At 43.9% G+C, this 22,206-nt stretch overlaps 1 protein-coding gene across 2 annotated transcripts in view; it reads left to right on the top strand.

Annotated features, from left to right (window-relative positions):
* Positions 1-22,206, top strand: part of hprt1 (hypoxanthine phosphoribosyltransferase 1) — a 47,549-nt gene that overhangs the window by 12,985 nt on the left and 12,358 nt on the right. Inside the window, exons 4-5 of one of the 2 annotated variants that reach the window (XM_072595664.1) lie at positions 13,728-13,793; positions 19,365-19,382. In XM_072595664.1, the coding sequence (XP_072451765.1) occupies positions 13,728-13,793; positions 19,365-19,382 (84 nt within the window). The remainder of the gene's footprint in view (positions 1-13,727; positions 13,794-19,364; positions 19,383-22,206) is intronic. The other variant, XM_072595665.1, reaches the window with a different exon arrangement.

Raw genomic sequence — 22,206 nt, 5'->3', positions numbered from 1 at the left:
TGTGGTGCCAGTCAAGTGGGTTGGTTTGTCCTGGATGGTGCCAAGCTTCTTGAGTGTTGTTGGAGCTGCACACATCCAAGCAAGTGAGAAGTATTCCATCACACTCCTGACTTGTGCCTTGTAGATGGTGGATAGACTTTGGTGTGTCAATAGGTAAGTTACTTGCCACAGTATCTCTAGTCTCTGATCTGCTCTTGTAGCCATTGTGTTTATGTGTTGAGTCCAGTTGAATATTTGGTAAGTGTAAATGATCTCCTAACCTTTATACTACTGATGAGCAGAATTGCAGGTGCTGTTTGATTACACTTCTAACATTCAATATAGTTTAATTCATATCAAGCTGTCTAACGTCATGCTGAGCCCACTTGGCCACAATGCAGAATGTATTGCAAGAAATTGGGGCAGGTGCAGTTCGAAACAGTTTGTGATGGCCTAGTGATATTATTGCTGGACTATTAATCCGGAGACTCCAATACTGTTCTGGGGACCTGGATTTGAATTCTGCTGCAGCAGATGGTGGAATTTGAGTTCAACTTTTTTAAAATCCTGAAATAAGAGTCACGTGATGAGGATAAATGCATTGTCGATTGTTGGTAAAACCTGTCTGTTTCATCAATGTCCTTAAGAAACTGCCACCCTTACTTGGTCTGGCCTACATGTAACGACTGGCTCTTAACTGGTTGACTCTTAACTGGTCTCTGGGCCAGTTGGCAATTGGAGATGGGCAATAAATGCTAGCCTAGCCAGTGATGCCCTCATCCCATGAATGAAATTTTAAAAAAACCATTGAATCCTGGAACCCCCAGCCAGCTTGATAGTTACAATTGCTTGATTTGTAAAGGACATTTTGGCATCCGGAATAAGGTGGATGAACTGGCAACGTGGGTTGGTATCTGGGACTTTGATTTTGTAGCCATTTCGGAGACATGGATAGAGCTGGAATCGTTCTTGCAGGTTCTGGGATTTCAATGTTTCCATAAGAACAGAGAAGTTCGTAAAAGGGGAACGATGGCATTGTTAGTCAAGGACAGCATTACGGTGGCAGAAAGAATATTTGAGGATGCACCAACTGAGATAGTATAGGCTGAGGTTAGAAACAGGAAAGGAGAGGTCCCTCTAGGAATTTTCTAGAGGCCTCCGAATAGTTCCAGAGATGTAGAGGAAAGGATAGCAAAGATGATTCTAGATAGGACTGAGACCAACACAGTAGTTGTTATGGGGTCTTTAACTTTCCAAATATTGACTGGAAATACCATAGAGTCATAGAGATGTACAGCACAGAAACAGACTCTTTGGTCCAACTTGTCCATGCCGACCATATCCCAACCTAATCTCGTCCCATTTGCCAGCACTTGGCCCATATCCCACCAAACCCTTCCTGTTCATATACCCATCCAGATACCTTTCAAATGTTGCAATTGTACCAGCCTCCACCACTTCCTCTGGCAGCTCATTCCATACACGTGCCACCCTCTGTGTGAAAAAGTTGCCCCATTGGTCTTTTTCTAATCTTTCCCCTCTCACCCTAAACCTATGCCCTCTAGTTCTGGACATCACTGAATATATTCAAGGAGATAGATAAGTTTTTAGATTTTAAATGCATCCTGGAAAGAAATCTGGAGTATGGCATTCATACAGAGAATCAGCCATGAACATATTGCATGACATAGAGTCACAGAAACAAACCCTTCGGTCTGACTTGCTCTTGCCAACAAGACATCCCAATCTGATCTAGTCCCATTTGCCAGCATTTGGCCCATTCCCTCCAAACCCTTCCTTTTCATATACCCATCCAGGAGCCTTTTTAAACTTCATAACTGTACCCACCTCCACCACTTCCTCTTGCATCTCATTCCATACACAAACCACCCTCTGCGTGAAAAGGTTGCCCATCTGGTCCTTTTGAAATGTCTCCCCTTCCACCTTAAAACTATGCCCTCTAGTTTTGGACTCCCCCACACCCTAGGAGAAAGGGTGCTATTCACCCTATCCACGCCTGTCATAATTTTATAAACCTCTGTAAGGTCACCCCTCAGCCTCCAACACTCCAGGAAAAACAGCCTCTCCATTTTCAGCCTCTCCCTGTAGCTCAAACCCTCCAAACCTGGCAACTTCCTTGTAAACCTTTTCTAAACTCTCACAAGTTTAACAACATCTTTCCTTCAGAAGGGTGACCAGAACAGTATGGGATACTCTAATAGTGGCCTCACCAATGTTCTATACAGCTGCATGCAACATAACATTCTGGACCTGGCTTGAGGGGCTGCATGGCCTACTCTTGCTCCTAGTTTCTGTGACAGCGCAGAGGATCAAGGAGGATGATGTCAGCATACAAAAGATAATACAATTGTTACAATGAGTTTCAGTGTTTCTATGCTAGGGAAGAAACAATAAAGCAGTTCCTGTTTCTGATGGCTATCAATGATTCATTCATTTACATAGATACATTTAGGTTTATGCATTTACAGGTTAGTGATTTAATACAATTGATCGTGCTTGCTCGGCTATTTCAGAGAGCAGCTAAAAATCAACCACATTTTAGTCCTTCCACACACATCAGTAGGCCACACTTCTGACCAAGCAATATGACATGGTGTCAAACTAAGGAGCCCCTCTGTAACAACAACTCGGTTTGATTCTGAATAAAGAACCCCTCTTAACTGCCCACCACCCCCTGCAAGTTCCCCTCCAAGCCACGCATCACCCTCTGCTTGAAAACGTTGCCCCTTGGATCTCTTTTATATCTTTCCCCTCTCACCCTTAACCTATGCCCTCTAGTTCTGGATTCGCCACCCCAGGGAAAGACATTGTCGATTTATCCTATCCATGCCCCTCATGATTTTATAATTCTCTACAAGGTCACCCCTCAGCCTTCGATGCTCTAGGGAAAACAGCCCAAGCCTATTTAGCCTCTTCCTATAGCTCAAATCCTGGAACCCTGGCAACATCCTTGTAAATCTTTTTTGAACCCTAAAACGTTTCACAGCATCAGATAAGGAAGGAGACCAGAATTGCATGCAATATTCCAAAAGTGACCCCACCAACATCCTATATGGCAGCAACATGACCTCCCAACCCCTATACACAATATTCTAACCAACAAAGGAAAGCAAACCAAACGCCTTCTTCACTATATTATCTACCTGCAACTCTACTTTCAAGGAGCTATGGATCAGTACTTCAAGGTCTCTTTGTTCAGCAGCACTCCCTAGGACCTTACCAATATGAGTGTAAGTCCACCTAAGATTTGCTTTCCCAAAATGCAGCACCTTGCATTTATCTAAATTAAACTCCATCTGCCACTCCTCAGCCCATTGGCCCATCTGATCAAGATCCTGTTATAATCTGAGGTAACCTTCTTCGCTGTCCACTACACCTCCAAGCTTGGTATCATCTGCAAACTTACTAACTGTACCTCCTATGTTCGCATCCAAATCATTTATATAAAATAAAGAAAAGTAGTGGACCCAGCACTGATCCTTATAGCGTTCCACTGGTCACAGGCCTCCAGTCTGTAAAACAACCCTCCACCACCCTGTAAAACAACCCTCTGTATTCTACCTTTGAACCAGTTCTGTATCCAAATGGCTAGTTCTCCCTGTATTCTGTGAGATCTAACCTTGCTAACCAGTATCCCAAGGGAAACTTTGTCGAATGCCTTACTGAAGTCCATATGGGTCACATCTACTGCTCTGCCCTCATCGCACCTCTTTGTTACTTCTTCAAAAAACTTAATCAAGTTCGTGAGACATGATTTCCCACGCACAAATCCATGCTGACTATCCCTAATCAGTCCTTGACTTTCCAAGTACGTGTAAATCCTGTCCGTCAGGATTCCCTCCAATAACTTGCCCACCACTGAGGTCAGGCTCACCAGTCTACAGTTCCCTGGCTTGACCTTACTACCTTTCTTAAATAATGGTACCACGTTTGCCAACCTCCAGTTTTCTGGCACCTCACCTGTGACTATTGATGATACAAAGATTTCAGCAAGAGGCTCAGTAATCACTTCTGTAGTTTCCCACAGAGTTCTGGATTTCACTTGATCAGGTCCTGGAGATTTATCCCCTTTATGTGTTTCAAGACATCCGGCACTTGCTCCTCTCTAATATGGACATTTTTCTAGATGTCACCATCTATTTCCCTACATTCTATATCTTCCATGTCTTCCTTCACAGTAAATACTGATGTAAAATACTCATTTAGTATCTCCCTCATCTGCGGCTCCATACAAAGGCTGCCTTGCTGATCTTTGAGGAGCCCTATTCTCTTCCTAGTTACCTTTTTGACCTTAATGTATTTCTTAAAAACCCTTTGGATTCTCCTTAACCCAATTTGTCAAAGCTTGCTCATGTCCCCTTTTTGCCCTCCTGATCCATCTCTTAAGTATACTCCTACTGCCTTTGCACTCTTCTAAGGATTCACTCGATCTATCCTGTCTATACCTAACATATGCTTCCTTCTTTTTCTTAACCAAACTCTCAATTTCTTTAATCATCCAGCATTCCCTATACCTACCAGCCTTTCCTTTCACCCTGACAGGAATATACCGTCTCTGGACTCTCGATATCTCATTTCTGAAGGCTTCCCATTTTCCAGCTGTCCCTTCACTTGCGAACATCTGTACCCAAAATCAGTTTTTGAAAGTTCTTGCCTAATACCAATAAAATTAGCCTTCCTCCAATTTAGAACTTCAACTGTTAGATCTGATCTATCTTTTTCCATCACTGTTGACTTCTGGGAAGGTGAGTCTAACCGTTTAAAAGACTTACCTCAGGCGTCGGGGCCTTCATTTGCCGAGAGGTGCGAGGGAGGAGCGAAGGAATTCTGGGAAGGTGAATCTAACCGTTTAAAAGCCTTGGTTGTCAGGTCTCTGGCACTGAGCCTAGCACTGTGGCTCAGAAAGGAAGGGGGGGGGGGAATAGAAAAGTGCTAGTGGTAGGGGACTCGATAGTTAGACGGATTGACAGGAGATTTTGTGGTTAGGAAGGGGACTACTGGAAGGTATGTTGCCTTCCTGGTATCAGGGTCCAGATGTCACCGATCGGGTTTACGAGATTCTGAAGGGGGAGGGTGAGCAGCCAGAAATCGTGGTACATATTGGCACCAATAATATAGCCAGGAAATGGATTGAGGATCTGAAAAGTGAATACAGAGAGTGTGGTTGGAAGCTGAAGAGTAGGACGAGTAGAGTAGTGATTCCAGGTTTGCTACCGGTGCCATGAGATAGTGAGGTGAGGAACAGTCAGCGAATGCAACTTTACACGTGGCTGTGAGGCTGGTGCAGGAAGATGGGCTTCAGATACCTTGACCATTGGGATAACTTCTGAGGAAGGTGGGACCTGTACATGAAGGACGGGTTGCACCTGAACTGGAGGGGCACAAATGTCCTGCGTGGGAGATTTGCTTGGGTAATTCAGGAGGGTTTAATCTAGTTTGGCAGGGGGTGGGAATCAGAGCCACATGTCTGAGAGGGGGTCAGTTGCAGTGACACGATATATTGAATCTATCAGGAAGGTTTCTCACGCAATGAAACAAAGGGATTGGTTAAAGTGTGTCTGCTTTAATGCAAGGAGTGTCTGAAATAAGGGTGACAAACTTAGAGCATGGATCAGTACTTTAGGATATGATATTGCGGCCGTAACCGAGACGTGGGTTTCACAGGGGCAGGAATGGTTGCTTGATGTTCCAGGGTTTAGAACGTTTAGAAAGAACAGGGAGGGTGGAAAAAGAGAAGGAAGTGTAGCATTGCTAATCAGAGAGTGCAAGAGTGCATCACAGCTACAGAAATGAAGGTTATTGAAGGTTATTCATGCCCCCTCCTGTCTCTCCTCAGTCCATTTCTGAGCTCCTTTCTAGCAAGCCTGTAATCCTCTAAAGCTGTGCTAGATCCTTGCTTCCTCCACCTTACTTAAGGTGTCTTCTTCCTTTTGACACCTTAAAAGGAAGGTTTGTCCACTGAGTCAGTGTGGGTGGAAGTTAGAAACAGCAAGGGAACAGCCACCTCATTGGCGGTTTTCTACAGACCACCTAATACCAATAGAGAGATTGAAGATCTCATAGGCAAGCAGATTCTGGGAAAATGCAGATGTAGCAGGGTTGTTGTTATGGGTGATTTCAACTTTCCCAATATCGACTGGAACCTCCTAAGTGCAGATAGTTTGGGTGAAGCCATTTTTGTCAGATGTGTTCAGGAGGGTTTCTTTACTCAGTATGTAGACAGGCCGATGAGGGGAGAGGATAATTTGGATTTGGTGCTCTTCGATGAGCCAGGACAGGTGTCAGATCTCGTGGTGGGAGAGCACTTTGGTGAAAGTGATCACAACTGCCTCACATTTAGCATGGCCTTGGAGAGTGAAAGGAGCAGTTACCAAGGGAAGATATTTAATTGGGGAAAAGGAAATTATGATGCTATCAGACAGGAATTGGGAAGTACAGACTGAGAGCAATTGTTCCACAGGAAGGGCACAACAGACATGTGGAGACTATTTAAGGAGCAGTTGTTGCGAGTTATGCACAAATTTGTTCCTCTGAGACAGGTAAGAAGGGGTGAGATTAAGGAACCTTGGATGAAGAGAACAGAGGAACTTCTCGTCAAAAGGAAGAAGACACCTTAAGTAAGGTGGAGGAAGCAAGGATCTAGCACAGCTTTAGAGGATTACAGGCTTGCTAGAAAGGTGCTCAGAAATGGACTGAGGAGAGACAGGAGGGGGCATGAAAAAGGTTTGGCAAGAAGGATTAGGGAGAACCCAAAGGTATTTTACTGATACGTGAGGAATAAGAGAATGATCAGCGAGAAGGTAGGGCTGGTCAGGGATAGCGTAGGAACTTGTGCGTGGAGTCTGAGCAGATAGGGGAGGCCCTAAATGAGTTTTTTGCTTCGGTTTTCATCAAGGAAAGGGAACTTGTTGTAAATGAAAACTTAGAGGAGCTGGGATACGGTCTTGACCAGATCAAGATTGATGAAGATGATGTGCTAGAAATTTTGGAAATCATTAAGATTGATAAGTCTCCAGGCCCAGACCAGATTTATCCTAGGCTGCTCTGGGAAGCGAGAAAGGAGGTTGCTAAGCCGCTGGCGAGGATGTTTTCCTCCTCACTCTCCACGGGAGTTGAACGTTGTTCCTCCAAGAAAAGTAATAGGGAAATCTCTGGCAATTACAGACCAGTCAGTCTTACGTTTGTTGTCAGTAAAGTTTTGGAAAGAATTCCGAGGGATAGGACTTATGAGTATTTGGAAAAGTATAGTGTGATTAAAGGCAGTCAGCATGGCTTTATGAGGGGCAGGTCATACCTCACAAATCTTATTGAGTTCTTTGAGGAGGTGTCAAGACAGGTCGACGAAGGTCGAGCAGTGGATGTGGTGTATATGGACTTCAGGAAGGCAGTTAATAGGGTTCCCCATGGTAAGCTCATTCATAAAGTCAGGAAGTATGGGATACAGGGAGATTTGGCTATCTGGATTCAGAATTGGCTGGCTGACAGAAGGCAGAGAGTGGTTGTAGATGGGAAGTATTCTGCCTGGAGGTCAGTGTTGAGTGGGGTCCCACAGGGCTCTGTTCTTGGGCCTCTGCTCTTCGTAGTTTTTATAAAATGACTTGGATGAGGAGGTTGAGGGGTGGGTTAGTAAATTTGCAGATGACACAAAGGTTGGAGGTGTCGTCGATAGTATAGAGGTCTACTGCAGGCTGCAGTGTGACATAGACAGGATGCAGAGCTGGGCTGAGAAATGACAGATGGAGTTCAACCTGGATAAATGTGAAATGATGCATTTTGGAAGATCAAACTTGAATGCTGAATATTGCATTAAAGGCACGATTCTTGGCAGTGTTGAGGAACAGAGGGATCTGGGTGTGCAAGTACATAGATCCCTCAAAGTTGCCACCCAAGTGGATAGGATTGTTAAGAAAGCATATGGTGTTTTGGCTTTCATTAACAGGGGGATTGAGTTTAAGAGCCGCGAGGTTTTGCTACAGCTCTACAAGTCCCTGGTGAGACCACACTTGGAATATTGTGTCCAGTTCTGGTCGCCCTACTATAGGAAAGATACAGAGGCTTTGGAGAGGGTGCAAAGAAGGTTTATCAGGATGCTGCCTAGACTGGAGGGCTTGTCTTAGGAAGAAAGGTTGAATAAGCTCGGACTTTTCTCTCTGGAGAGAAGGAGGAAGAGAGGAGACCTGATCGAGGTGTACAAAATAATGAGAGGAATAGATAGAGTCAATAGCCAGAGACTTTTCCCCAGGGCAGGATTGACTGGTACGAGGGGTCATAGTTTGAAGATATTAGGAGGAAGGTATAGAGGAGATGTCAGAGGTAGGTTCTTTACACAGAGAGTTGTGAATGCATGGAATGTGTTGCCAGCTGTGGTGGTGGAAGCAGAGTCATTGAGGACACTTAAGCGACTGCTGGATATGCACGTGGTTAGCAATGAGTTGAGTGCGTAGGTTAAGTTACTATATTTGACATTAGGATTAAATCTTGGCACAACATCGTGGGCCAAAGAGCCTGTTCTATGCTGTACTTTTCTATGTTCTATGTTCAATATTTTAAAACTCATAGAATTATGCTCGCTGGCCCTAAAGTGCTCCCCCACTGACACCTCAGTCACCTGCCCTGGTTTATTCACGAAGAGCAGATCAGGTTTTGTATCTTGTCTAGTAGGTACATCCGCCTACTAAATCCCCAGAAAACTTTCTTGTACACTCTTAACAAATTCCTCTCCATCTAAACCCTGAACACTATGGCAGTCCAGTCTCTGTTTGGAAAGTTATAATTCCCTACCATAACCACCCTATTATTCTTACAGATAACTGAAATCTGCTCACAAATTTGTTTCTCAATTTCCTGCTGACAATTAGGGGGCCTATAATTCAATCCCAATAAGGTGATCCATCTACCAGGCTGCTGTCAAGGAAAGGCCGCCAGCATTCCCAAAGATCCATCCCACCCTGGCAATGTTTTTCTACAACTTCTACCATCGGGGAGACGGTATAGAAGCCCTCCAGTCTAGGCAGCATCCTGATAAACCTTCTTTGCACCCTCTCCAAAGCCTCTGTATCTTTCCTATAGTAGGGCGACCAGAACTGGACACAATATTCCAAGTGTGGTCTCACCAGGGACTTGTAGAGCACCATCCGGTTTCAAAACAGTTTCTACCCTACTGTTATTAGAATACTGAATAGATTCATAAACTCTTAACATTTGCCTGTACCTGTGTTTTTGTTTATGCCACTGTTTACCTATTATTTACTTATCTATGCTACTTCTCTCTGTGATTTGCCTATATTGCTCGCAAGACAAAACTTTCTACTGTGTCTCAGTACATGTGACAATAAATTCAATTCAATCCAATTCAATCGTCCCTTTCTTATTTCTCAGTTCCACCCTAATAACTTCCCTGGACGTATTTCCGGGAATATCCTCACTAAGTACAGCTGTAATGTTATCCCTTAACAAAAACGGTACTCCCCCTCTCTTGCCTCCCTTTCTATCCTTCCAACAGCATTTGTATCCTGGAACATTAAGCTGCCAGTCTTGTCTATCCCTGAGCCACATCTCTGTAATTGCTATGATATCCCAGTCCCATCTTCCTCACCATGCCCTGGGTTCATATACCTTCCCTGTTAAGCGTCTTGCATTGAAATAAGTGCAGTTTAATTTATCAGTCCAATGTTTTTTCTCTGCTTTGTTCCTGCCTGCCCTGACTGTTTGACACTTCTTTTCTCAACTGTACCAGTGTCAGATTGATCTCTTCCCTCAGTATTTCCCTGGGTCCTTGATACTGGGTAATGAACTCAGCCAGGTGTTAGGTTTGGAGGTAGGAGAGCACTTTGGTGATAGTGACATAATTGGTTATGTTTACTTTAGCGCTGGACGGAGTTAGGTATATACCACAGGGCAACAGTTATAGCTGATCGAAAGGCAATTATGATGCAATTAGGCAAGATTTAGAATGCATAGGATGGGGAAGGAAACTGCAGGGGATGGGCACAACTGAAATGGGGAGCTTATTCAAGGAACAGTTACTGTATGTCCTTGATAAGTATGTACCTGTCAGACAGGGAAGAAGTGGTTGAGCGAGGGAGCAGTGGTTTACTAAAAAAATTGAATCTCATGACGGAGGAAGAAGGCGGCTTGTGTTATGATGAGATGTGAAGGCTCATTTAGGGCGCTTCAGAGTTACAAGTTAGACAGGAAGGACCTAAATAGAGAGTGAAGAAGAGCCAGGACGGAATATGAGAAGTTGTTGGCAGATATGGTTAAGGAAAACCCTAAAGATTTCTCTAGGTATATCAGGAATAAAAGAATGACAAGTGTAAGTTGAGGGCCAATCAAGGGTAATAGTGGGAAGTTGTGAGTGGAGTCCAAGGAGTTAGGAGAATCACTAAATGAATATTTTTTGTCACTTTTCACACTAGAAAAAGACAATGTTGTCGAGGAGAATACTGAGATATAACTATATAGGGTCAATTTTCACAAGGAGGAGGTGTTAGCAATTCTGGAAAGTGTAAAAATAGATAAGTCCCCTTGGCCAGATGGGATTTATCCTAGGATTATCTGGGAAGCCAGGGAGGAGATTGCAGAGCCTTTGGCTTTGATCTTTATGTTGCCATTGTCTACAGGAATAGTGTCAGAAGACTGAAGGATAGCAAATGTCGTTCCCTTATTCAAGAAGGAGAGTAGAGACAGCCCTGGTAATTATAGACCTATGAGCCTTACTTTGGTTGTGGGTAAAGTGTTGGAAAAGGTTATAAGAGAGAGGATTTACCATCATCATGAAAGGAACTAGTTGATTACAGGTAGTCAACATGGTTTTGTGAAGGGTCGGTCGTGCCTCACAAACTTTATTGAATTCTTTGAGAAGGTGACCAAACAGGTAGATGAGGGTAAAGTAAGGTAGGCTGTTGCACAAAAATGGGAGAAATGGGATTGAGGGTGATTTAGTGGTTTGGATCAGAAGTTGGCTAGCTGATAGTGGTTGATGTACATGGACACCAAGATCTCGTGATCATCCTGGAGTTCAGTTACTGGTGGTGTGCTGCAAGAATCTCTTTTGGATCCCTTGCTGTTTGTCATTTTTATGGGTGACCTGAATGAGGGCATGGAAGGATCGGTTGGTGGATTTGCAGATGATACTGAGGTTGGTGGAGTTGTGGATAGTGCTGAAGAATGTTGTAGGTTACAGAAGGACATAAGAGCTGGGCTGAGAGGTGGCAAGTTGAATTTAATGTGGAAAAGTGAGGTGACTCACTTTGGAAGGAGCAACAGGAATAGAGAGTACTGGGCTAATGGTAATATTCTTGGTAGTGTAGATGAGCAGCGAGATCTTGGTGTCCATGTACATAGATCCTTGAAAGTTGCCACTCAGGTTTATAGGGTTGTTAAGAAGGCATATGGTGTGTTTGCCTTTATTGGTAGAGGGACTGAGTTTCAGAGCCATGAGGTCGTTTTGCACCTGTACAAAACTTTGGTGCGGCCGCAATTGGAGTATTGCATACAGTCCTGGTCACCGCATTATAGGAAGGATGTAGAAGCTTTGGAATGGGTTTAGAGGAGATTTACTAGGATGTTGCCTGATATCGAGGGAAGGTCTTATGAGGAAAGGCTGAGGGACGTAGGGCTGTTTTTGTTGGAGAGAAGAAGGTTGAGTGAGAGGTGACTTAATTGAGACATATAAGATAATCAGAGGGTTAGAAAAGGTGGATAGTGTGAGCCTTTTTCCTCGGCTGCTGATGGCTCGCACGAGGGTCATAAATTGAGGGCTGATAAATAAATATAGGACAGCTGTCAGAGGTAATTTCTTTACTCAGAGTAGTAGTAGTGGCATGGAACGCCCTGCTTGCAATAGTAGTAGACTCACCAACTTTAAGGACATTTAAATGATCATTGGATAAACATATGGATGAAAATGTAGGATAAATAGGCTTCAGATTGATTTCACAGTTTGGCACAGCATCAAAGGCTAAAGGGCCTGTACTATTTTGGATGTAGGTTTGCTCGCTGAGTGGAAGGTTCATTTCCAGACGTTTCGTTACCCTACCAGGTAACATCTTTAGTGGGCCTCAGGTTGATGAAAACTGCTGAAAATTCCTGCTTTCTATTTATATGTTTGGGTTTCTTTGGGTTGGTGATGTCATTTCCTGTGGGGACATTATTTCCTGTGGTGAAGTCACTTCCTGTTCCTTTTTTCTCAAGGGGTGCTAGATGGGGTCTAACTCGATGTGTTTGTTGACCTACATCCAAAACCGCAACCTGAGCTACAAATCTTCTCAAAACTCTCGAAGGCCTATACTATGCTGTAATGTGGTTATAAATGGAAGAAGGAATATTGATAGCAGAGGCTTAAGTGTCTTTATATATTCTTTTTGAGTAAACTAAAATGTCATTAATTAACTGGCGTTTATGAACTCTTAGTAACTAAAGCAAAAATTGGAACACGGGTGTCTCTTTACATATGCTCACATTGTTATCCAATTACTGCTCCTCAATAAACTTTAATTTCTACAGTTCACACTTGATGTACACAGTCTGGTTACCACGTTTCTTACCTTACAGTAGTGACTACACTCAATTGTCTGTGAAGTATTTTAGAGAGACCTCACATTAGGATAGGCATCAGAAACAAAAACAAAGTGCTGGAAACACTCAACAGATCTGGCAGCATCTCTGGAGAGAAAGTTGTTGCATTAGATCTAGTGACCGTTCTTCAGAACTGCTCTGTTCAGAGGCAGGCAATGCATTTCAGACCCCTAACCAATTCTCTGCGTGAAAACATTTTCCTCAAATCCCCTCTAAACTGCCTGCCTTTCATTTTAAAATTAAACCCCCTTTGTTATTAACCCTTCAACTAAAGGGAAGAGCTGCCTTCTATCCATCCTGTGCATGCCCCTTAGGATCTTGTACATCTCCAACAGGTACTCCCTCAACCTTCTCTGCTCCAAAGAAAACAACCTGAGCCTATCCAGCCTCTCCTCGTGGCTGAAATACATCATCCCAGGCAGCATCCTGGTGAATCCCTTTGTTTTTGTCCTCTCTCTCTCTGTTTCTCTCTCTCTGTTTTTCTCTCTCTCTCTGTTTTTCTCTTTCTCTGTCTCTCTTCTCTCTTTCTCTGTCTCTCTCTCTCTCTCTGTTTTTCTCTCTGTTTTTCTGTCTCTCTCTCTCTCTCTGTCTGTCTCTGTCTCTGTCTCTCTCTGTTTTTGTTTCTCTCTCTGTCTCTCCCACCCTCCCCCTTCCCCTCCCACTGTGTCTCTGTCTCTCTCTCACTGTGTTTCTCTCTCAAAGCATTTGACCAGATTTGTTAGGCATGACCATCTCCTGACAAAGTCATACTGACTATCTCTGATCTACCCTTTCCTCTCTGAATGGCGATTAACTTTCTTCTTCCCTGTTTTCTCACTAGTTTCTCCACCATTAATGTGAGACTCATTGGTCTATTGTTCACTGATCTATTTCGAACACCCTTTTTGTGAAGTGAAACCACATTAGCTGTTCTCCAGGCCCCTGGCACCTTTCCTGTGGCCAGAGATGAATTAAAAATTTGGGTCAAGGCCGTTGTAATTTTCACCCTTGTCTCCCACTCCAAGCCCGCAGCAATGTGTTTGATTCTTAATTGCCCTCTGAAAAGGCATTGAAACAAGGATGGATGATAAATACTGGCCTTTAATATTTGTTAATCTGCACATTCTGAATGTAAAGCAATGTAAATCAGTTTTGTTTTTAAATTTCAGAATGATCAGTCGACTGGAGAGATAAAGGTGATCGGTGGAGACAACCTTTCAACCCTAACAGGAAAGGTACTACAGCATCAGTAACACTTATTGCACAGAAGGAAGTGGGACAAGGCCAGCAGATGCTGTTGCATTGCTGAGCCAGAGGGAGTGAGCAGAGTGCAGGCAAGGGTAGTGTGGGGTGGATGGTGAGTGTGTGTGTGTAGGGTGTGGCCATGGTGGGGGGAGGGATGGAGTCTGCGTGTGTTCGTGTTCAGAGTCCGATCACCTTTTCAACCATTAAATGAGATCCATTCAGTTTTCAGCTTGATGAAGAAGTGCAATGAGCCTACATGAATTAAAGATTATTTTAATAGAAAGCAACTTAGAGTCCGACAGCACAGAGACAGGCACTTTGGCCCAAACTGGTCCATGGCAACCAAAATGTCTGTCCGTGCTAACCGCATTTCCTTGCACTTGGCCCATATCTTTCTAAACCTTTACAATCCATGTATTTGTCCAAATGGTGAGGGATGTCATTAGTGTCCCATCCAAGTACATCTACAGGAAATGCACCCAACTCTCGCTCCTCCAAGACCGTGTTAGGGAACTGGAGCGAGAGCTGGATGAACTTCGGATCATTCGGGAGGCAGAGTCTGTGATAGGTAAGAGTTATGGGAAAGTAGTTACTCCTAGGCACGAAGAAAGCTGGGTAACTGTTTGAAGGGGGTAGAAAACAGTTAGTGCAGGGATCCCCTGTGCTCGTTCCCCTGAAAAACAAGTATACCGTTTTGGATACTGTTGGGGGGATGACTTACCAGGGGCATGCAGTGGGGTGCAGATCTCTGGCACAAAGTCTGCCCTATTCCACAGAAGGGAAGGAGGGAAAGGAGGAGAGTGTTAGTCATTGGAGACTCAAAAGTTAGAGGATTAGATAAAAGGTTTATTGGGAATGAACGAGATTCACGGTTGTTGTGTTGCCTCCCAGGTGCCAGGGTCCGTGATGTCTCGAATCGTATGTTTGGGTCTTGAAGGGAGAGGGTGACCAGCCCCAAGTTGTGGTCCACATAGGTACCAACGACATAGATAGAAAGAGGATAGGGATGTAAGGCAGGATTTCAGGGAGCTAGGGTGGAAGCTGAGAGCTAGAACAAACAGAGTCGTTATCTCTGGTTTGTTACCCGTGCCACATGATAGCGAGGCGAGGAACAGGGAGAGATATCAGCTGAACACATGGCTGCAGGGATGGTGCAGGGGGGAGAGTTTCAGGTTCTTGGATAATGGGGGCTCATTTGGGGGAAGGTGGGACCTGTAAAAACAGGACAGTCTTCACTTGAACCAGAGGGGTACTAATACCCTGGTGGGAAATTTGCTGGTGCTTCAGGTGGGTTTAAACTGGCTCAGCAGGGGCATAGGAACCTGAGGTGTAGTTCTATTGCACAGGAGGATGAGAGTAGGGAGGACAGGGACAGGATTTCATGGTCATAGGAATGTGCTGGCAGACAGCAAGTTGGTTTGAAGTGTGTCTACTTCAATGCCAGAAGTATCCGAAATAAGGTAGGTAAGCTTGCAGCATGGATAGGTACCTGGGACCTCAATGTTGTGGCCATTTCGGAGACATAGATAGAGCGGGGTCAGGAATGGATGTTGCAGGTTCCAGGGTTTAGATCTTTCATTAAGAAGAGACAAGGCGGTAAAAGAGGGGGAGGTGTGGCATTGTTAGTCAAGGACAGTATAATGGTGGCTGAAAGAACTTTTGACGAGGACTTGTCTGCTGAGGTGGTATGGACGGAGGTTAAAAACAGGACAGAACAGCTCACACTGCTGGGAGTTTTTTATAGACATCTGCAGAGTTCGAGGAATGTGGAGGAGAGGATTGACAAAACGACCCAGGGTAGGAGTGAAAGGAACAGGATGGTCATTATGGGGGACTTTAACCTCCCAACATTGACTGGAAATGCTATAACCCTAGTACATCAGATGGATCAGTTTTTGTCCAATATGTGCAGGAGGATTTTCTGACACAGTATATCGAAGGCCCGACAAGAGGGGAGGGCACACTGGATCTGGTGCTTGGTAATGAACCAAGCCTGGTGTCTGATTCCGTGGTAGGTGAGCACTTTGGAGAGAGTGACCATAATTTGGTTACATTTAGTTTAGCGATGGAAAGGGATAGGTACATGCCAGAGGGCAAGAGTTATCGATGGGGGAAGGGCAATTATAATGCGATTAGGCAAGACTTGGGAGGCATAGAATGGGGTAGCAAAATGCAGGGGATGGGGACATAAAATGTGGAGCTGGCTTAAGGAACAGGTATTGTGTGTCCTTGATAGGTATGTCCCTGTCAGACAGGGAGGAAGTGATAAGGTAAGGGATCCGTGGTTTACTAAAGTAGTTGTACCTCTTATTAAGTGGAAGAGGGAGGCTTACGTGATGTTGAGACGAGATGGTTCAGATGAGGCAATGGAGAGTTACAGATTAGCTAGGAAGGATTTAAAGAGAAAGTTAAGAAGAGCAAGGAGGGGACATATGCACTCTTTAACAGGTAGAATAAAGGAAAACCCTAAACTTTCTATAGGTATGTGAGGAATAAAAAGATGATTAGGGTAGGAATAAGGTCAAGATTAGAGTGATGCTGGAAAAGCACAGCAGATTAGGCAGCATTCTGCTGTGCTTTTCCAGCACCACTCTAATTTTGACTCTAATCTCCAGCATCTGCAGTCGCCACCTCTGCCTAGGGTAGGAACAGGGCCTGTGTGTGGACCCTGTAGAGATCGGAGAGGTGATAAACAAATATTTCATATCTGTTTTCACTCAGGAAAAGGAGAATATTGTAGAGGAGAAGAATGAGTTACGGGAGATTAGACTGGAAAGGTTAGTAAGGAGGAGGTGTTATCAATTCTAGAAAGAGTGAAAGTAGACCAGTCCCCTGGGTCGGATGGGATTTATCCGAGGATTCTCCGAGAAGCTAGGGAGGAGATGGTGGAGCCTTTAGCCTTTGAATCGTCATTGTCTACAAGTTTAGTACCAGAGGACTGGAAGGTTGCAAATGTTGTGCCCTTGTTCAAGAAGGGCAGTAGAGATAACCCAGATAATTATAGACCAGTGAGCCTTATGTCTGTTGTAGGACAAGTTTTGGAAAGGATTATAAGAGCTAGGATTTATAATCTAGCAAGCAACTGTTTGATTGGCGATAGTCAACATGGTTTTGTCAAGGGCAGGTCATGTCTCACAAACCTCATTGAGCTTTTTTAAGAAGCTGACCAAGCATGTGGATGAGGGTAGGGCAGTTGAAGTGGTATACATGGACTTCAGTAAACCTTTGATAAGGTTCCGCGTGTTAGGCTGTTGGAAAAAATGCAGACACATGGGACTGAGGATGATTTAGCAATTTGGATTAGAAACTGGCTTTCTGGAAGAAGGCAGCGAGTGGTGGTTGATGGAAAATATTCAGCCTGGAGTCCGATTACTAGTGGTGTGGCACAAGGATCTGTTTTGGGACCACTGCTGTTAGTAATTTTTATAAATGACTTGGACGCAGGAATAGGTGGATGGGTTAGTGAGTTTGCAGATGACTCTAAAACCGGTGGAGTAGTGGACAGTGTGGAAGAATGTTACAGGTTGCAGGGGGACTTGGATAAACTGCACAATTGGGCTGAAATGTGGCAAACGGAGTTCAATGCAGATAAATGTGAGCTGATTCACTTTGGGAAGAATAACAGGAAGACAGGATACAGGGTCATTGGAGAGATTCTTGGTAGTGTGGATGTGCAGAGGGATCTTGTACATAGATCCCTGAAAGTTGCCACCCAGTTGCTGTTAAGAAGGCATACGGTGTGTTAGGTTTTATTAGTAGAGGGATTGAGTTCCAGAGCTGTAATATATCGCTACAACTATACAAAATTCTAGTGCGGCCACACTTGGAATATTGTGTACAGTTCTGGTCTCTCCATTACTGGAAGGATGTGGAAGCATTGGAAAAGGTGCAGAGGAGATTTACCAGGATGTTGCCTGGTCTGGAGGGAACGACTATTGAGGAAAGGCTGGGGGACTTGCGTCTGTTCTCATTGGAGAGAAGAAGGCTAAGAGGGGATTTTATAAAGACATATAAGATGATCAGAGGATTAGATAGGGTAGATAACGACGAGGGGGCATAGCTACAAATTGAGGGGTGGTAGATTTAAGATAGATGTCAGAGGCAGGTTCTTTACTCAAGAGAGTGGTAAGGGCGTGGAATGCCCTACCTGCCAATGTAGTTAAGTCAGCCACATTAGGGGCATTTAAGCAATCCTTGGATAAGCACATAGATGATGATGGGATAGTGTAGGGGGATGGGCTTAGATTAGTTCATAGGTTCATGTGTAATGTATCTCTCAATCTTCTCAAGTAACTTACCTCTCACGCATGTTAAGTTTACTGGTCTATAGTTCCCAGGCTTTTCTTTGCAGACCTTCTTGAATCAGGGCACAACATTTGCTATCCTCCGATTCTCCGGGAGCTCACCCGTGCTAACATTGATGCAAAACTATCAGTTAGAGCCCTGCAATTTCTTCTCTAGCCTTTTGCAGTGTTCTTGGATATATCTGGTCAGGAACAGATTTATCCATCTTCATACACAAAGAAACCTCGATTATCGGAATATTAATTACCCCAAAATTGGGTTAACCGAAAGAGATCTCAAGGACCCAATAGAAACATTACATCAAAGACGTGTTTCCAACACTGATCGCATCTTTTGTGTACAGTGATTAAACAGGTACCGTCTCCAAATAACTGACATCCTGCCCTCTCTCTACCTCGACACTTGCCCTTGAGTTCTACACAGGGGTGTACCCTAACCCCCCTTCCCCACATAATCTCTCCATCTGTCCTGTACAGGGCTGTGTGTGTGTGTGTTAGTTATTTGGAGATTCACCCCCCAAGAGGCAGCAGCAGCAGTTTTGTTGTTGATGTCCCATCCAGCTGCCACGGAGAGAGAGGCAAATGGAGGGAGGAGGAGGATCTGGGGGCAGGGGGGGGAAGGGTGTAGGTGATGCACGGGAGCGAGGGCAGTGGCTTGTGCACGGTGTGCTGCTGCCTCGTCTCCTGAATGGGGAGCAGACTTAAAACACTCTGAGCCCCAGAGGAAGGGCATTTAACCGATTAACTGAATAATTGATTATCCGAACAAAATCGTGCCCTCCCATCTCATTTGGATAGAACATAGAAAAGTACAGCACAGAACAGGCCCTTTGGCCCACAATGTTGTGCCGAGGTTTAATCCTAATGTAAAATATAATAACTTAACCTACACACCCCTCAACTCACTGATACCCATGTGCATGTCCAGCAGTCGCTTAAATGTCCCCAATGACTCTGCTTCCACCACCACAATAATTGAGTTTCCTCTCTAATATAATACATCCAACATCTCGACTGTGATATGGACTGTCCCCAAGATACTACTTAGAACTTATACGCAGAATGTAGCCATTTTTATTTATTTGTCAGGATGTTAATATATTTTAAAAAACATAGAATTTGAGAGTAGTAATTTATATTTAGCAGGAAAAGCTCTTGCATGTTGTGAATTGCAGGGTTATTGATGTTTTATCTGTGATGAAATAAAATGTTTAACAATTTTATTTCTCTTTCCCTTCTCGCAACTTTGGGAGACAGAATGTTTTAATTGTTGAGGTTAGTCTTTTTATTTTAAACTTATATTAATGTTATGAATTGCACTGCTGATTACTTTGTGGTTACAACTCCACTTGGCCCAATTTTTACTCCTTTCTCCACGGAAGTTGACTTCTGCTTTTGCACCATTCATTTTTTGAATCTTGTCCCACTCTGCTTTTCATTTTAATGAGTCAAAGTAGTCTGACCTTGGAATCTCCCTTATGGTATTCAGCAATTAGTTTCTCCTCTTGGAGAAGACTGTTTTCTAGAATTTGATCAGAGTAATTCACAACGGATCTTGAAGGAACCTGTTTGGGAGAGATCACCGCACAGAAACCGATAAGTAAACAATTTAAAGTATAGCCTTGCTATAAATCGATAATAATAAGTAGAGTGTGTACCTTCTTGATTATGTTTTTATTGGGATCTGACTCTTGATTAAATTTTAAAAATATAAGCCATAAGTATTAAGTTAGCCTGGAGCAGTGTTTTCTAGAGCAATAAGACGATGCTATTTTTGGGTCTGTAGATTGGAAGGTGCAAAAATGGTCTTTACTAGAGTGATATGCTCTTCTTGTTGGATGTGGGAGTTTAGAGAGAGTTTACATGTTAATGAGGATTATATCTGAAATAAATATCAGTTGCAAATCCTATCAGATTGAATGTATCAGTTCATGCGACAGTTAGAGGCGGTGAAGAATTTGCAAGAGCAAGGGGGTGTGATAGGTGGCAGTTATAGGAAGAGAGAAAAACTGCAAATGTAGTCACATAGATGGGTTAACTCCAGGAAAGGTAGGCAGCTAATGCAGGAGTCTCTGTGGCTATCCTCATTTCAAACAAGTGTGTTGTTTTGGAAAATGTAGGGGGTGATGGATTCTCAGGGGAATATAGCATGGGCAGCCAAGTTTCTTGTATCAAGACAGGCTCTAATGCGCGGTATGTCGGGTTCCATGCGATCGATTATGTTAGTGGACTGTCTGGTCAGAGGCACAGACAGATGTTCCTGCGGCTAGCAGCAAAAAATCAGAATGGTGTGTTGCCTCCCTGGTGCCAGGTAAAAACAATGACTGCAGATGCTGGAAACCAGATTCTGGATTAGTGGTGCTGGAAGAGCACTGCAGTTTAGGCAGCATCCAAGGAGCAGCGAAATCGACGTTTCGGGCAAAAGCCCTTCATCCTTCATTCCACACTGTAATGTAATCTGAATCTGTAATCCAGTCTCTGGTACTAGGATCAAGGATGTCTCAGAGAGAATGCAGAATGTTCTCGAGGGGGAGAGGGACCAGCAGGCGGTCATTATACACATTGGAATCAATGACATAGGAAGGGAAAAGGATGGTTTCTGAAGGGAGAATATAGAAAGTTAGGCAGGAATTTAAAAAGGAGGTCCTCGAGGGCAGTAATATCGGGTTACACCCGGTGTTATGAGCTAGTGAGGGTAGGAATAGGAGGATAGAGCAGATGAATGCATGGCTGAGGAGCTGGTGTATGGGAGAAGGATTCACATTTTTGGATCTTTGGATCTTCTGGGGTGGAAGTGACCTGTATAAGAAGGGTGGATTGAACCTGAACTGGCAGGGAGATTTGCTAGAGCTGCTCAGCAGTAAACTAGTAAGGAGGGGAAGTAGGACCCAGGGAGATAGTGAGGAAAGAGATTAATCTGAGACTGGTACAGCTGAGAACAGAAGCGAGTCAAACAGTCTGGGCAGGCAAGGACAAAGTCGAAAAAAAGGTAGGACTGATAAAATAAACTGCATTTATTTTAATGCAAGAGGCCTAACAGGGAAGGCAGATGAACTCAGGACATGTTTAGGAAGATGGGACTGGGATATCATAGCAATTACAGAGATGTGGCTCAGGGATGGACAGGACTGGCAGCTTAATGTTCCAAGGTACAAATACTAGAAGAAGGATCGAAAGGAGGCAAGAGAGATGGGGGTGGCGTTTTTGATAAAGGATAGCATTACAGCTGTACTGAGGGAGGCTTATTTGCATTGAACTGAGAAATAAGAAAGGGATGATCACCTTATTGGGATTGTATTTTAGATCCACTAATAGTCAGAGGGAAATTGAGAAACACATTTGTGAGCAGATTTCAGTTTTCTGTAGGAATAATAGATTTAGATTGGATTAGATTCCCTACAATGTGGAAACAGGGCCCTTCAGCACAACTAGTCCACACCAACCCACCGAAGACCCATTTCCTCTGCACTAATGCACCTCACACTACGGGCAATTTAGCCAATTCACCTAACCTGCACATTTTTTGGATTCTGGGGGGAAACTGGAGCACCCGGAGAAAACCCACGCAGACACAGGGAGAATGTGCAAACTCCACACAGACAGTCACCCGAGGCTGGAATTGAACCTGGGACCCTGGTGTTGTAAGGCAGCAGTGCTAACCACTGAGCCACCATGGTTATTGTAGGGAATTTTAACTTTCCAAACATAGACTGGGACTGCCATAGTGTTAAGAGTTTAGATGGAGAGGAATTTGTTCAGTGTGTACAAGAAAATTTTCTGATTCAGTATGTGGATGTACCTACTTGAGAAGGTGCAAAACCTGACTTACTCTTGGGAAATAAGGCAGCGCAGGTGTCTAAGGCGTCAGTGGGGGAGCACTTTGGGATCATAACACTCTTAGTTTTAAAATAGTGATGGAAAAGGACATTTTGGATCTAAAAGTTGAAGCTCTAAATTGGAGGAAGGGTAATTTTGATTGTATTAGGCAAGAACTTTCAAAAGCGACTGGGGGCAGATATTCGCAGGTAAAGAGATGGCTGGAAAATGGGAAGCCTTCAGAAATGAGATAATGACAGTCCAGAGACAGTATATTTCTATT

Source organism: Chiloscyllium punctatum, chromosome 25 (genome assembly GCF_047496795.1).
Source record: "Chiloscyllium punctatum isolate Juve2018m chromosome 25, sChiPun1.3, whole genome shotgun sequence".
Lineage (NCBI taxonomy): Eukaryota > Metazoa > Chordata > Chondrichthyes > Orectolobiformes > Hemiscylliidae > Chiloscyllium > Chiloscyllium punctatum.
This window is presented reverse-complemented; position numbering and strand designations above follow the sequence as displayed.